Source organism: Chiloscyllium punctatum, chromosome 5, assembly GCF_047496795.1.
Source record: "Chiloscyllium punctatum isolate Juve2018m chromosome 5, sChiPun1.3, whole genome shotgun sequence".
NCBI classification, from domain to species: Eukaryota; Metazoa; Chordata; class Chondrichthyes; order Orectolobiformes; family Hemiscylliidae; genus Chiloscyllium; species Chiloscyllium punctatum.
Genome location: NC_092743.1, coordinates 88,160,483 through 88,174,278, shown reverse-complemented (window position 1 = coordinate 88,174,278; position 13,796 = coordinate 88,160,483). Strand labels below are relative to the sequence as shown.

Genomic DNA, 13,796 nt, shown 5'->3' with positions numbered 1-13,796 from the left:
ATGGCTGTTTGTTGTGATAATGATTTTTCACAGGTTCACCACTGTCTGGGTGAAGAAACTTTCTGTATCCTTTGACTGTGGCCCCTGGGTCTGGAATACCCTTCACTGAAAACATCCTTCCTGTATCTACCCTGTCTGGTCCTGTTAGAATTTTATACATTTCAATGAGATTCCTCCTCATTCTTCTGAACTCCAGCAAATATAATCCTAATTGATTTAACCTCTCCGATGTCAAAACTGCTATTCCCAGGAATCAGTCTGCAATTTGCTGCACTCCCTTTGGAACAAGAACATCCTTTCGCTGAGAAGGAGACCAAAACTGTAAGCAATATTTCAGGTGTGGTCTCGCCTCCCTGCTCCTGTGCTCAAATCCAGCCACTATGAAGTTGAAAACCAGGTTATAGTCCAACAGGTTTAATTGGAACCACTAGCTTTTGGAGCGCCGCTCCTTCATCAAGTGGTTGTGGATGAAGGAGCGGCGCTCCGAAAGCTAGTGCTTCCAATTAAACTTGTTGGAGTTTAACCTGGCGTTGTGTGATTTTTCAACTTTGTACACCCCAGTCCAACACCAGCATCTCTAAATCCTGTCACTATGAAGGCCCGCATATCATTTGCTGCCTTAACTGCCTGCTGTACCTGCATGCTTACCTGCAGTTACAAGGACACCTAAATCCTGTTACATGTTTTCCCCCTCCCCTTCTCAATTTATAGCCATTCATCTAATAATCTGCCTCCTTGTTTTTGCTCCCAAAGTACAAATCTCTGATTTATCTACTTTACACTACATTTGACTTGCATTTGTTCACTTGTTCCGCTAGTCCAAATTACACTGAAACATCCCACATGATATTATCATCTGAAAATTTGAAGATATTACATTTATTTCCCACATCTAAATTATTAACATTGGAAATAGTTGGGGGTCCTAGCACTGATCCGTGTGCTGACCCACTAGTCACTGCCTGCCATTCAGAAAAAGACTCATTTATATTTCTATTCTCCTGTCTGCCAACGAGTTCAATACCTAGCTCAACAATACTGTCCCCAATTCCATGTACTCTAACTTTACATGCTAATCTCTTATGTGGAATCATGTCAGAAGCCCTTCTGAAAGTTTAAATAAACAACATCCACTGGCTCCTTCTCATCAAGTCTGAGTCATATCTTCAAAGAAGTGCAGTGGATTTGTCAAAGCATAATTTCCCTTTTGTTAATCCATGCTATCTCTATGTTCCTGGTCACCGGTTTCCTAGTGCTCTGCTATTACATCTTTTATTATAGACTCCAGCATTTTTCCCACTACTGAAGTTTGACTCGCCGATCTGTAATTCCCAATTTTTCTCTGCTTTTTCCCTTAAATAGAGTCGTATTAGCTACTCTCCAGTTTGTAGAAATGTTTCCAGAGCATATAGACCCTTAGGAGATGACCACCAATGAATCCACTATTTCTAGGACCACTGAAGCACTCTGGGATGTGAATTATCAGGCCCTGATTACTTATCAGCCTTCAATCCCATCAATTTCCCCATGCCACTTACCTACCAATATTGATTTCTTCCAGTTCCCCTCTCTCACTGTTTCTTATGTTCCCCAATATTTTTGGTGTGTTATTTGTTTCCTCCCTTGTAAACACAGAACCAAGATATGTATTTAGTTAGTCAGCCATTTCTTTGCTCCAATTATAAATTTCCCCCATTTCTGACTGGAAAGGATCTGCATCTGTCATCACCAATCTTCTTCTCTTCACATACAAACTGACTGCACAAGTTTCTATAGGTATGTTCCTGCAAGCTTACTCTTGTACTCTATTTTCCCTTTTATTAATTAATCCCTTTGTCCTCCTTTTGCTGAATTGTAAACTGCTACTATTCGTAGAATTTTGTAAAATCCCACCAAATTCACACCGACCCTCCAAAGATCATAGTCTACCTACCCCAGTACCCCTGCATTTTGCACTGCTAGCCCACCTGTCCCAGGACACTGGGTAATTTAGCATGGCCAATCCACCTAACCTGCACACCTTTTGGACTGTGGGAAGTATGTTGTTTTCTGGCGAATTTGTATTATAACCAAGTTGGTCTTCATTGCTAGAGGGTCTGATTATAGAAGCAAGGAAGTTTTACTCCAGCTGTACAGGGTCTTGATGAGACCACATCTAGAGTAGTACATGCAATTTTAGTCTCCTTACCTCCGAAAAGATATAATTGCCATTAGAGGAATTACTAGGAGAAATTGAGGAAAAGCACAGCAGGTCAGGCAGCATCAAAGGAACAGGAGAATCGACGTTTAGGACATAAATTACTGCAAAGATTGACCAGACTGATTCCTAGGCTTGCTTCTCTGCACTGGACCTCTAGCCAACATCACTTGGGAACCACAATGGCTGCCATGCTCCTCATGATGCCATCACTGCTGCTGCCTCACATGGAACAGAAACCCTGACATAATCTAAACAGATTGTTTCTGTACTTCTTACATATATATAGCTTAACCTGATTTTAAGGGTAAAAAGTCCCTTAGTTTTTTTTTAATAAAGAAAATTTTCTAATCAACCTGATCAGAGGTGTTATTACACATCATGGAAAAGGTGGGACTTGAACCTGGGCCTCCTGGCTCAAAGGTTGGGATACTACCGCACCAGCCCCCTTAAAAGGACCCCTTAGTGTCAGATGTTATTTCAATCAGCTGAATAATAACTGATTACTTTATTGAGTATTTGTTTGTTTGAAATTCATTTGCAGTTGTTCATGTTGTGCCTGGCTATTGATTCTCCTTTAAAACTTGTTTTGAGCTACGTGTAGACAGCCAAGAGAAATAGCCAAGCATACAACCCATTAAGCCGATTGCTACTGTATTTATCTCCAGCAGACACCAAATGTGAAGGCTTGTAATTTACTTACTCCAATAACTAATAATTATTTTATCTCTAAATCTAAGTGGATGTAAAACATTTCAGTGCAAATGCTGCTTCCTATATATTCAACATAGATGGAAATATATAATACAATAGTCAGTTATAATAATTAAAGAAATACCACTGAGCCGTTTCTTTTCATTATTTTTCCTTGTAGGAAACTTTTAAAATTTGTGCACGGGCTATTCTCTTGGAGATTCTTCTTGCAGATGGGAAAAAGCTTCTGATTGACACCCACACAACTCACTCAGCAGAGCGGATGTTGGAGGTAAATTTTCTCATTGAACTCTGTTAGCCTCCAACTCAAAGCAGTGCATATTGTTCTAACAGAAGAGGTCAAGCAATTGTTTGACATAGTCTCATGACTGTTTTATATTGCACAACAAATGCCCATATTCTCTCTGGTCACTATTAAGGGAGTACTGCTATTTAAGAAGAAAAGCTGAATTGAAGCCCTGCTGCGCTATTGCAATGATGTGAAAGATCTTTTGACTTGACTTTCATGAAGAGCAGGGAATGTTAACTCCCAAAGTCCTGGCTAATAGTTATTATTCAACCAATATTAGTGAAGCACATTATCTGATCATTGTTTATGGAACATGTACATTTTAAAAAAAAATGTAAAATCCAAATGGACGACATTCAGCCCATCATGTTTGTTATGCTGAAAAGAAAAAGCTATCAGTCAAATCTAATTTTTAAGTTCTTGTTCTACAGCGTTGCAAATTATAGTACTTAAAATTACTCCAGGTAGTTTTCAAGTAGTAAATTTTTAATCCCCGCTGCTACTTCCTGAAAACATTCTTCTCAACTTTCCTTCAATCTGCCCATGAATTTCTCAGACTGTACTTACTCTTAATTGACATCACCATCAATGGAAATCGCTCCTTATCCACTTTATCTGGGTGCCTCATCAGTTTATACACTTTAATTAAATCTTACCCTTCTTCTTTGTTTCAAAGGAAGGAAGGAAAATGTGATATATCTAATCTTTTCCCTCGAGTTAATATTTCTTCAGTCTCTCTTGTTGGAGATGGTCATTGCTTGGCATGAAGATTATTTACCACTTATTCCAAACTGGTCTGGTGGTCAGCTTTTCCTGCTTGTGGGTATGAATTGCTTCAGTACCTGAGCAGTTGTTAATGGTAATAACACTGCACAATTATCAATGAACTTTTGAATTAAGAACAGAATTTTGGAGACACTCGGCAGGTCTGGCAGCAACTGTAGAGAGAGAAACAGATAACATTTCAAGCCTGATGTGACCCTTCAACAAAACTGAAGCTCTTGTGATGAAGAGAAAGTAGTTAATGAAACAGATAAAGGAACCGTATTGCTGATCTGAAGAACAGTAATATCATGTGATTGAGATAATTGACCTTCAACAATCGCAACCACTTTCCACAGGAGAAGTTTGCCCATTATGGCTGTACTTCGGGAGGACATGCCTGGGAATATGCTCAGGCAAGTTATTTGGGTGGAACTGAGAAATAAGAAAGGGATGATCACATGTTTGGGATTGTACTATAGACTTCCCAACAGTCAGTAGGAAACTGAGAAACGAATTTAGATTTAGATCTAAAGAAATCTCAGTTGTTATCTGTAAGAATAATAGGGTGGTAATGGTGGGGTTTTTAACTTAACAAACATAGATTGGGACTGCCATAATGTTGAGGGTTTAGATGGAGAGGATTTGGTTAAGTGTGTACAAGACAATTTTCTGATTCAGTATGTGGATACACCTACTTGAGAAGGTGCAAAACTTGACCTACTCTTGAGAAATAAGACAGGGCAACTAAATGAGGTGTCAGTGGGGGAGCACTTTGGGGCCAGCAACCATATTTCTATTAGTTTTAAAATAGCGATGGAAAAGGATAGAATGGATCTAAAAGTTGAAGTTCAATTTTGACAGTATTAGGCAAAACTCTCAAAAATTGATTGGGTGCAGATGTTCGCAGGTAACGAGATGGCTGGAAAATGGGGAGCCTTCAAAAATGAGATAACGAGTTCAGAGACAGTATATTCCTTTTAGGGTGAAAAGAAAGGCTGGTAGGTGTAGGGAATGCTGGATGACTAGAGAAATTGAGGTTTCGGTCAAGGAAAAAGAAGGAAGCATATATCTGGTATTCAAAGTTTGTGAGAAGATTTGTAGCTCGGGTGCTCGTTGTTGTGGTTCTGTTCGCTGAGCTGGGAATTTGTGTTGCAGATGTTTCGTCCCCTGTCTAGGTGACATCCTCAGTGCTTGGGAGCCTCCTGTGAAGCGCTTCTGTGATCTTTCCTCCGGCATTTGTAGTGGTTTGAATCTGCCACTTCTGGTTGTCAGTTCCAGCTGTCCGCTGCAGTGGCCGGTATATTGGGTCCGGGTCGATGTGCTTATTGATAGAATCTGTGGATGAGTGCCAGCCTCTAGGAATGCCCTGGCTGTTCTGTTTGGCTTGTCCTATAATAGTAGTGTTGTCCCAGTCGAATTCATGTTGCTTGTCATCTGCGTGTGTGGCTACTAAGGATAGCTGGTCGTGTTGTTTCGTGGCTAGTTGGTGTTTGTGGATGCGGATCGTTAGCTGTCTTCCTGTTTGTCCTATGTAGTGTCTTGTGCAGTCCTTGCATGGGATTTTGTACACTACATTGGTTTTGCTCATGCTGGGTATTGGGTCCTTCGTTCTGGTGAGTTGTTGTCTGAGAGTGGAAGTTGGTTTGTGTGCTGGTCGCAGTAGTCTGGCTATCAGTTCAGAAATGGTCTTGATGTATGGTAGTGTGGCTAGTCCTTTGGGTTGCGGCATGTCCTCGTATAGCATGGTACTCATCCACAGATTCAATCAATAAGCACATCGACCTGGACCCAATATACTGATTACTGCAACGGACAGCTGGAACTGACAACCAGAAGCGGCAGATTCAAACCACTACAAATGCCAGAGGAAAGATCACAGAAGCGCTTCACAGGAGGCTCCCAAGCACTGAGGATATCACCTAGACAGGGGATGAAACGTCTGCAACACACATTCCCAGCTCGGCGAACAGAACCACAACATACATCTGGTATAGACAGCAGAGATCAAGTGAATCCTTTGAGTATAACGCCAGTAGGAGTATACTTAAGGAAATCAGGAGGGGAAAAGGTTGTCATGAAATAGCTTTGGCAAATAGGATTAAGGAGAATGCAACGGGATTTTATAAACATTAAGGACAAAAAGGTAACTAGGGAGAGAATGGGACACCTCCAGGATTAGCAAGGCAGCCTATGTGTGGATCTTTAGGAGATTGTGGAGATACTAAATTTGTATTTTACATCCATCTTTACTGTGGAGAAGGATATGGAAGATACAGAATGTGGGAAAATAGATGGTGACACCTTGAAAAATGCTCATATTTTGGAGGTGTAGTGGACAGCAAAGATAGTTACCTCCAATTATAACTGGATCTTGATCAGCTGGGCCAGTTGGTTGAAGAGTGGCAGATGTAGTTTAGATAAATGTGAAGTGCTGCACTTTTGAAAGGCAAATCAAGGCAGGGTTTGTGTACTTAATGGTAAGGTCCTGGGGAGTTTTGCTGAACAGACAGACCTTGGAGTGCAGGTTCATATTTCCTCTTAAGTAGATAGGATAGTGGAGATGGCATTTGTATACTTTCCATTATTGGTCAGAGCATTGAGTATGGGAGATGGGAGGTCATGTTGCAGTTGTTTAGGTCACTTTTGGAATATTGCATGCAGTTTTGGTCTCCCTGCTATAGGAAGGATGTTGTAAAACTTGAAAGGGTTCTGAAAAGATTTACAAATCCTCCAATCCACGCAAATGTCTTTGAGCTATAGGGAGAGGCTGAAAGAGCTGGGACTATTTTCCCTGAAGAGTTGGAGGCTGAGGGGTGACTTTAGAGGTTTATAAAATCATGGGCATGGATGGGGTAAATAGATAAGGTCTTTTCCATGGGGTGGGAATGTCCAGAACTAGAGGGCATAGATTTACAGTGAGAGGGGAAAGATTTAAAAAGGGACCAAAGGGGCAATTTTTTTTTTTCAGACGTTGGTGTGTCTATGGAATGAGCTGCCAGAAGAGACTTGTACAATTACAAGATTTTAAAAGGCATCTGGATAGGTACATGAATAGGAAGAGTTTTTAGCGGGATACAGGCCAAGTGCTGGTAAATGGGACTATGTTAAGTTAGGATACTTGTTTTCGTGCTGTACAGCTCTGACTCTGACCAACTTCAGTTTCGCTGCAGCTCCTTGATGCCTTACTCCGTTAAGTGCAGTCTTTGTGTCAATGACAGTCATTCTCATCTCATCTCATCTTTGTAATTCAGCTCTTTTGCCCATGTTTGGGCAAAGGCTGTAGTGAGACCTGAAACAGTGGTACACTCCGAACCCAAGGTTAGGGAGCAATGAGCAGGTATTAGTCCCTATGTGCCATTTGATAACACTGTTATAGAGACAGATGTACAGCACGGAAACAGTCCCTTCAGTCAAACTCATTCATGCTAACCAGGTATCTCAGCCTAATCTAGTCCCATTTACCAACACTTGGCCCATATTCCTCTCAACCCTTCCTATTCATATACCCATACAGATGCCTTTTTAAATGTTGCAATTGTACCAGCTTCTACCATTTCCTCTGGTAGCTCATTCTATACGCACACTACTCTCTGCGTGGAAAAAGTTGCCCCAGTCTCTTTATTTTTGTTTTATATCTTTTTTTTCCTCCCCTCACCCTAAACCTATGCCCTTTAGTTCTGGACTCCTCCACCCCAGGGAAAATACTTTGTCTATTTATTTGATCCAAAACCTTCAGGATTTTATAAGCCTCTATAAAGTCACCCCTCAGCCTCTGACACTCCAGGGAAAACAGCCCCAGACTATTCAGTCTCTCACTGTAGCTCAAATCTTCCAATCCTGGCAACATCCTTGTAAACCTTTTTCTGAACCCTTTCAAGTTTCACATCATCCTTCCAATAGGAAGGAGACTAAAATTGCACGCAATATTCCGAAAGTGACCTAACCAATGTCCTGTACAGCCACAACATAACGTCCCAACTCCTGTAATCAATACTCTGACCAAGAAAGGAAAACATAGCCTTCACTATCCTATCTACCTGCAACTCCACTTTCAAGGAACTATGAACCTGCACCACTAGGTCTTTGTTCAGCAACACTCCCTTGGACCTTATCATTAAGTGTACAAGTCCTGCTAAGATCTGCTTTCCCAAAAATGCAGCACCTCATATTTATCTAAATTAAGCTCCATCTGCCACTCCTCAGCCCACTGACCCATCTGATCAAGACCCCATTGTAATCTGAGGTAATCTTCTTCGCTGTCTGCTACACCTCCAATTTTTGTTGCCATCTGCAAACTAACTTACTATACCTCCTGTGTTCACCTCCAAATCAGTTATATAAATGACAAAAAGTAGTGGACCCAGCACCGACCCTTGTGGCACTCCACTGGTCACAGGCCTCCAGTCTGAAAAACAGCCCTCCACCACCACCCTCTGTCTTCTACCTTTTTTTGAGCTAGTTCTGTATCAAAATAGCAAGTTCTTCTTGTATTCCATGAGATCTAACCTTGCCAACCTTTCTCCTATGGGGTAACCTTGTTGAACGCCTTACTGAAGTCCATATGAATCACATCCACTGCTCTGCCCTTATCAATCCTCATTGTTACTTTTTCAAAAAAATGTAATCAAGTTTGTGAGACATAATTTCCCATGCACAAAGCCATGTTGACTATCCTTAATCAGTCCTTGCCTTTCCAAATATGTGTAAATCCTGTTGGACTCCCTCCAACAACTTGCCCACCACTGACGTCAGGCCCAACAGTCTAAAGCTTCCTGGCTTGTCCTTACCACCCTTCTTAAACAGTGGCACCACGTTAGCCAACCTCCAGTCTTCTGACACCACCTCACCTGTGACTATTGATGAGACAAATATCTCAGCAAGGGGCCAAGCAATCACTTCCCTAGCTTCCCACGGAGTTGACAACACTTTCCATTGTTTTGATGATTTGGAGGTGCTGGTGTTGGACTGGGTGAACAAAGTTTACAATTCACACACTGTTATATTCCAACAGGTTTATTTGGAAGCACTGGCTTTGGAGCACTGCTCCTTCACCAGATGATGGTTGACTGGGCACTAAGTGATCAGATTGGATTTGCCTTTTTTTGGGCAGCACATCCCTGGGCAGTTCTGTATATTGTCAGAGGTGTCAGCAAAAGCTGATCAAGAGACAGGCATGGAATAAGTGGCAAATAATTGGTGCCAACCAAGTCCTGTGTGGAGACTGTTAGATTTTCTCTTATTGGAGGGAATCTTCCTTTAGATGGTCAGCCATGACTGAATCACGTGCTGTCAATGTCCTGGAACATTAATTGGACAATGATATATATATATATTTTTTTTTCTGTGGTAACAAGTAGATCAGAACCTGGAAAAACTGCATTGGGTAATTTTGCGCCTCGACTTCCCATTGCTTTGTAGTTGTTAAACAGACACAAGTTAGTAGTACTTTACTTTCCTCTGTTCAATAGTTCAAAACCATCCAGATATAGCTAATTTGACATCATTCTCACCACCTTTAAATATTCACTCCCTCCATCACCAGTGTTCTATGGGATCAGTGTGTATCATCTGCAAGGTGCATCAAAGCTCCACAACAAGGCTTCTTTTGATAGTACCTTCCAAATCTACAATCTATCCCACCTAGAAGGACTAGGGGTGCAGGGCACATGGAAAAAACCATGCAAGTTCATCTTTTTAAGTTGCCGACCATCCTGAGTTCAAACTATCACCATTCCTTTACAGTCTGTATCAAAATGCTAGAATTCCCTTCTTAACAGCATTGTGGGTGTATCTGAAACAGATGGATGGCAGCAGTTCAAATGGTTGGTTCAGCACCACCTTCTCTGGCAATTAAAGATGGGAGACAAATGCAGGCTTTGCTAGGGAAGCTGAATCCCCCCACTATCAACATGCTGGGGTTATAATCGACCAAAAGCTCGATTGGACTCGCCACATAAACAGTGGCTACAATGTCAGTTCAGAAGCTAGGAATACTGTGGTAAGTTGCTCTCCTCCTGATGACTCAAAGCCTGTCCATCATCTACAAGGCACAAGTCAGGACTGTGATTGAGTACTCCCCACTTGCCTGGATGAGTGCAGCCCCAACAACACGCTAGAAGCTTGACATCATCCAGGTCAAAGCAGCCTGCTTGATTGGCACTAAACTCTTAAACATCCACCAATGCTTAGCAGCAGTAGTGTATACTATCTACAAGATGCACTGCAGAAGTTCACCAAAGATCCTCTGACCCACCTTCAAAACCCACGGCCATATCCATCTAGAAGAATAAGAGCAGTAGATATATGGGAACACTACCACCTTCAAGTTCTCCTCCAGGCCACTCCCCATCCTGACTTGGAAATATAATCCAGTTCCTTCATTGTCACTGGATCAAAATCCTGAATTCCATCCATAATGGCATTGTGGGTCAACCTACAGCAGGCGGACTGCAGTGATTCAAGAAGGCAGTTCACCACCACCTTTTAAAGGCAACTAGGGATGGGCAATAAATGCTAGCCAGCCAGTGATGCCCATATACCACAAATGAATGGGAAAATAAATTGCATGGGATAAAGGGTTAAAGATTAACTTTGAAAAAGGATTGGCTAATTAACAAAGCAGAGGGTGGGGATAAATGGGTCTTTTTTGGTTGGCAAGCGGTAACTGGTGGAATACCAATGTGTTCAGTCTTCCTGCCCCAGCTATTTGTGTTCTATATGAATGACTTGGATGCAGAGATAGAAGGTACAATACCCAAATTTGCAAGCAATGTAAAATAGGCAGAAAAGTAAATTGCAATGAAGAAATAAGTTTACAACTCAATCTGGATAGGTTAGGTGAATGAATGGGCAAAAGTTTGGCAGTTTACGTTTCATGTAGATAAGTGTGAGGTTCTCCATTTCATTGGAGGAATAGAAAGGCAACTTATCTAAATGAACATAAACTAGAGAATGCTTCAGTGCAGAGGGATCTGGGTGGCCTTGTACACGAATCACAGGGAACTAGTATGCAGGTCCGGAAGGCAAATGTAATTTTGGCATTTATTTCTAAAGGAATAAAGTATAAAAATAGCAAAGTGTTGCTAAAACTGTACAAGATAAGACCCCACCTGGAATATTATGTATAACTTTGGTCCCCTGCTTGAGGCAGTTCACAGGAGATTCACTTGATTTAATTCCAGAGATTAAAGATTTCTCTTACAAAGAGAGAATGAGCAGTTTAGGCCTGAAAATTCAAGTTTAGAAGAAAACTGAGATATAATTGACTGTATTAAGATGTTAAAGGGGATTAACAAAGTAGATGTAGAGCAAATGTTTGCCTTTTATGAGGCAATATAGACTTTTAGAATTTTTAGAATGAGCAGAAATTACTTCTCTGAAAGGGTTGCAAATCTGTGGAATTCAATATCTGAGTGCATTTGAGGCCAGGACACTGAATAAATTTTGAGGAGATAGACAGATTTTTACTTAGTAATGGATTGAAGGGTTATGGGGAATGGGCAGGAATGTAGATTTGAGATGGAGATGAGATCAGCGTAGTCACATGGAACAGTAGAGCAGGCTTGAGAGGCTGAATTGTCCACTCCTGATCCTAGTTCGTGTGATTTATATTCCCAGAGTATCAACCAGAGCTGCCTCGATTACTAGTGCAGTGGCAATATTACAATGCCACCATATCCCTTTGTTTATGCCTACTTGCATTTTTGGAAGGTGTATATTTAGGTGAATAAATGGATTTTAGCTATCAATTGTCCTGTTTTAAATTAATATTCTGAAATAAACAGTGATTTTCAACTTCATTACAAGATCTATCAACAGTTCAATTATTTAAGTGAGACATTCTTTTAAAAAAAGCACATGTTCAGCTCCTAGTGGAGAAGCAAAAATGTGGGTAAAGCTGCTATCTAAGGAAGTGGAGCTGTGCCACACAAATCGGGTATAGCTGACCTATGTAGTGGCAGAAATTGGGCTGCTTCAGTAGGCCTTGGAGTCTCTTGACAAGGTGCAGACAGCAGTTCTGGAATTATCCTGATTGTGTACTGCCAGGGAGGAGAAGAGGGAGGGCAAGTTGAAATAATTTACTGCAAGAAAAGCATCTTGGTTTCTTCATTAAGCAAATATTCTTTGGCATTTAATGGATATGAACTTTTCTAGACAGGCTGCCCCAGTGGGATTTAATATAATGTGAAGAAACAAAATGATTATTTTATTTCTGAGCTGTGAGTGGACAGGTGTCCTATGCATTAGATAATTTCTGTCTGTCAAGCTCTTGTCTTATTGCTCTGGCAAATTCCAATTCTGCTCTTTGAGGTAGCAAAGTACCTTTTTGGGATATGGGATAGGGAGTGAGATTTCAGCAGTACGATAATGCTCTGGGGACCTGGGTTCAAATCCTATAATGGCAGCTGATAGAATTGAATTAAATCAATATATTGTAACCAGAATTAGAATCCTAGAATCTCTAGAGTGTGGAAGCAGGTCATTTGGTCCATTGAGTCAACACCAACCCTCTGAAGAGCATTCCACCCTCCAACCTTATCTCTGTAACCCTGCATTTCCATGGCTGATCCACTTAACCTGTGTATCATTGGACTGTGGGAGGAAACAAGACACAAAGAAACCCATTCAGACATGGGGAGAACATGCAAACTCCAGCCAATCGAACCCAGATCCCTGGCACTGTTAGAATAGAATATCCTTTATTGTTACCTTTTTATTGATAACCACTGAACGACCATGTGACTCGCTGAAAATTAGTCGACCATGAAAATCCTATCAATTGAAGTTTAAAACCCATCAGGTTCACTAATGTCCTTTTTAGGGAAGGAAGTTTGCTACACCCTGTCTAGGTTCACAGTAATGCAGTTGCCCAATAGCTGCCCTCTGTAAAGGCCTAAAACGCTGCATAGTTCACAGACACTTAAGGATGGACATCAAATGCTGGACTAGCCAGCAATGCCTACGTCCTATGAAAAAGAATACATCACATCAAAGATTACAATACAAAATAAGAGCTTGTGGTGTATTGGTTAACATATTGGAATCAATAAGGGATTGTCATCTATTATTTAATAAGCTTAAGTCAGTCATTTTCAAGTTGGAGAAAGTGAGGACTGCAGATGCTGGTGAGTTAGGGTCAAAGTTGTGGCGCTGGAATGGTACAGCATGTCAGGCAGCATCCTCCTCCTTGGGTGCTGCCTGACCTGTGCATTTCCAGCCACACTTTTGACGAGTTTTCAAGTTGGCAAGATGTGGTGAGTCTCTGGGATTAGGGCTGGGCTTTACTCATTTACAACCAATATTCGAGTCCTAGAGATGTACAACATGGAAACAGACCCTTCGGTCCAACCCGTCCATGCCGACCAGATATCCCAACCCAATCTAGTCCCACCTGCCAGCACCTCGCCCACATCCCTCCAAACCCTTCCTATTCATATACCCCTCCAAATGCCTCTTAAATGTTGCAATTGTACCAGCCTCCACCACATCCTCTGGCAGCTCATTCCATACACATACCACTCTCTGCGTGAGAAAGTTGCCCCTTGGGTCTCTTTTATATCTTCCCCTCTCACCCTAAACCAATGCCCTCTAATTCTGGACTCCCTGACCCCAGGGAAAAGACTTTGTCTGTTTACCCTATCCATGCCCCATATAATTTTGTAAACCACTATAAGGTCTCCCCTCAGCCTCCGCTCTAAGGAAAACAGCCCCAGCCTGTTCAGCCTCTCCCTGTAGCTCAAATCCTCTAACCCTGGCAATATCCTTGGAAATCTTTTCTGAACCCTTTCAAGTTTCACAACATCTTTCCGATAGGAAGGAGACCAGAATTGC

The 13,796-nt window shown here is 41.5% G+C and overlaps 1 protein-coding gene across 1 annotated transcript in view; it reads left to right on the top strand.

Annotated features, from left to right (window-relative positions):
* Positions 1 to 13,796, top strand: part of LOC140476750 (sorting nexin-31-like) — a 123,473-nt gene that overhangs the window by 32,431 nt on the left and 77,246 nt on the right. The window contains exon 5 of the mRNA XM_072569563.1: positions 3,072 to 3,182. Coding sequence (XP_072425664.1) covers positions 3,072 to 3,182 — 111 coding nt within the window. The remainder of the gene's footprint in view (positions 1 to 3,071; positions 3,183 to 13,796) is intronic.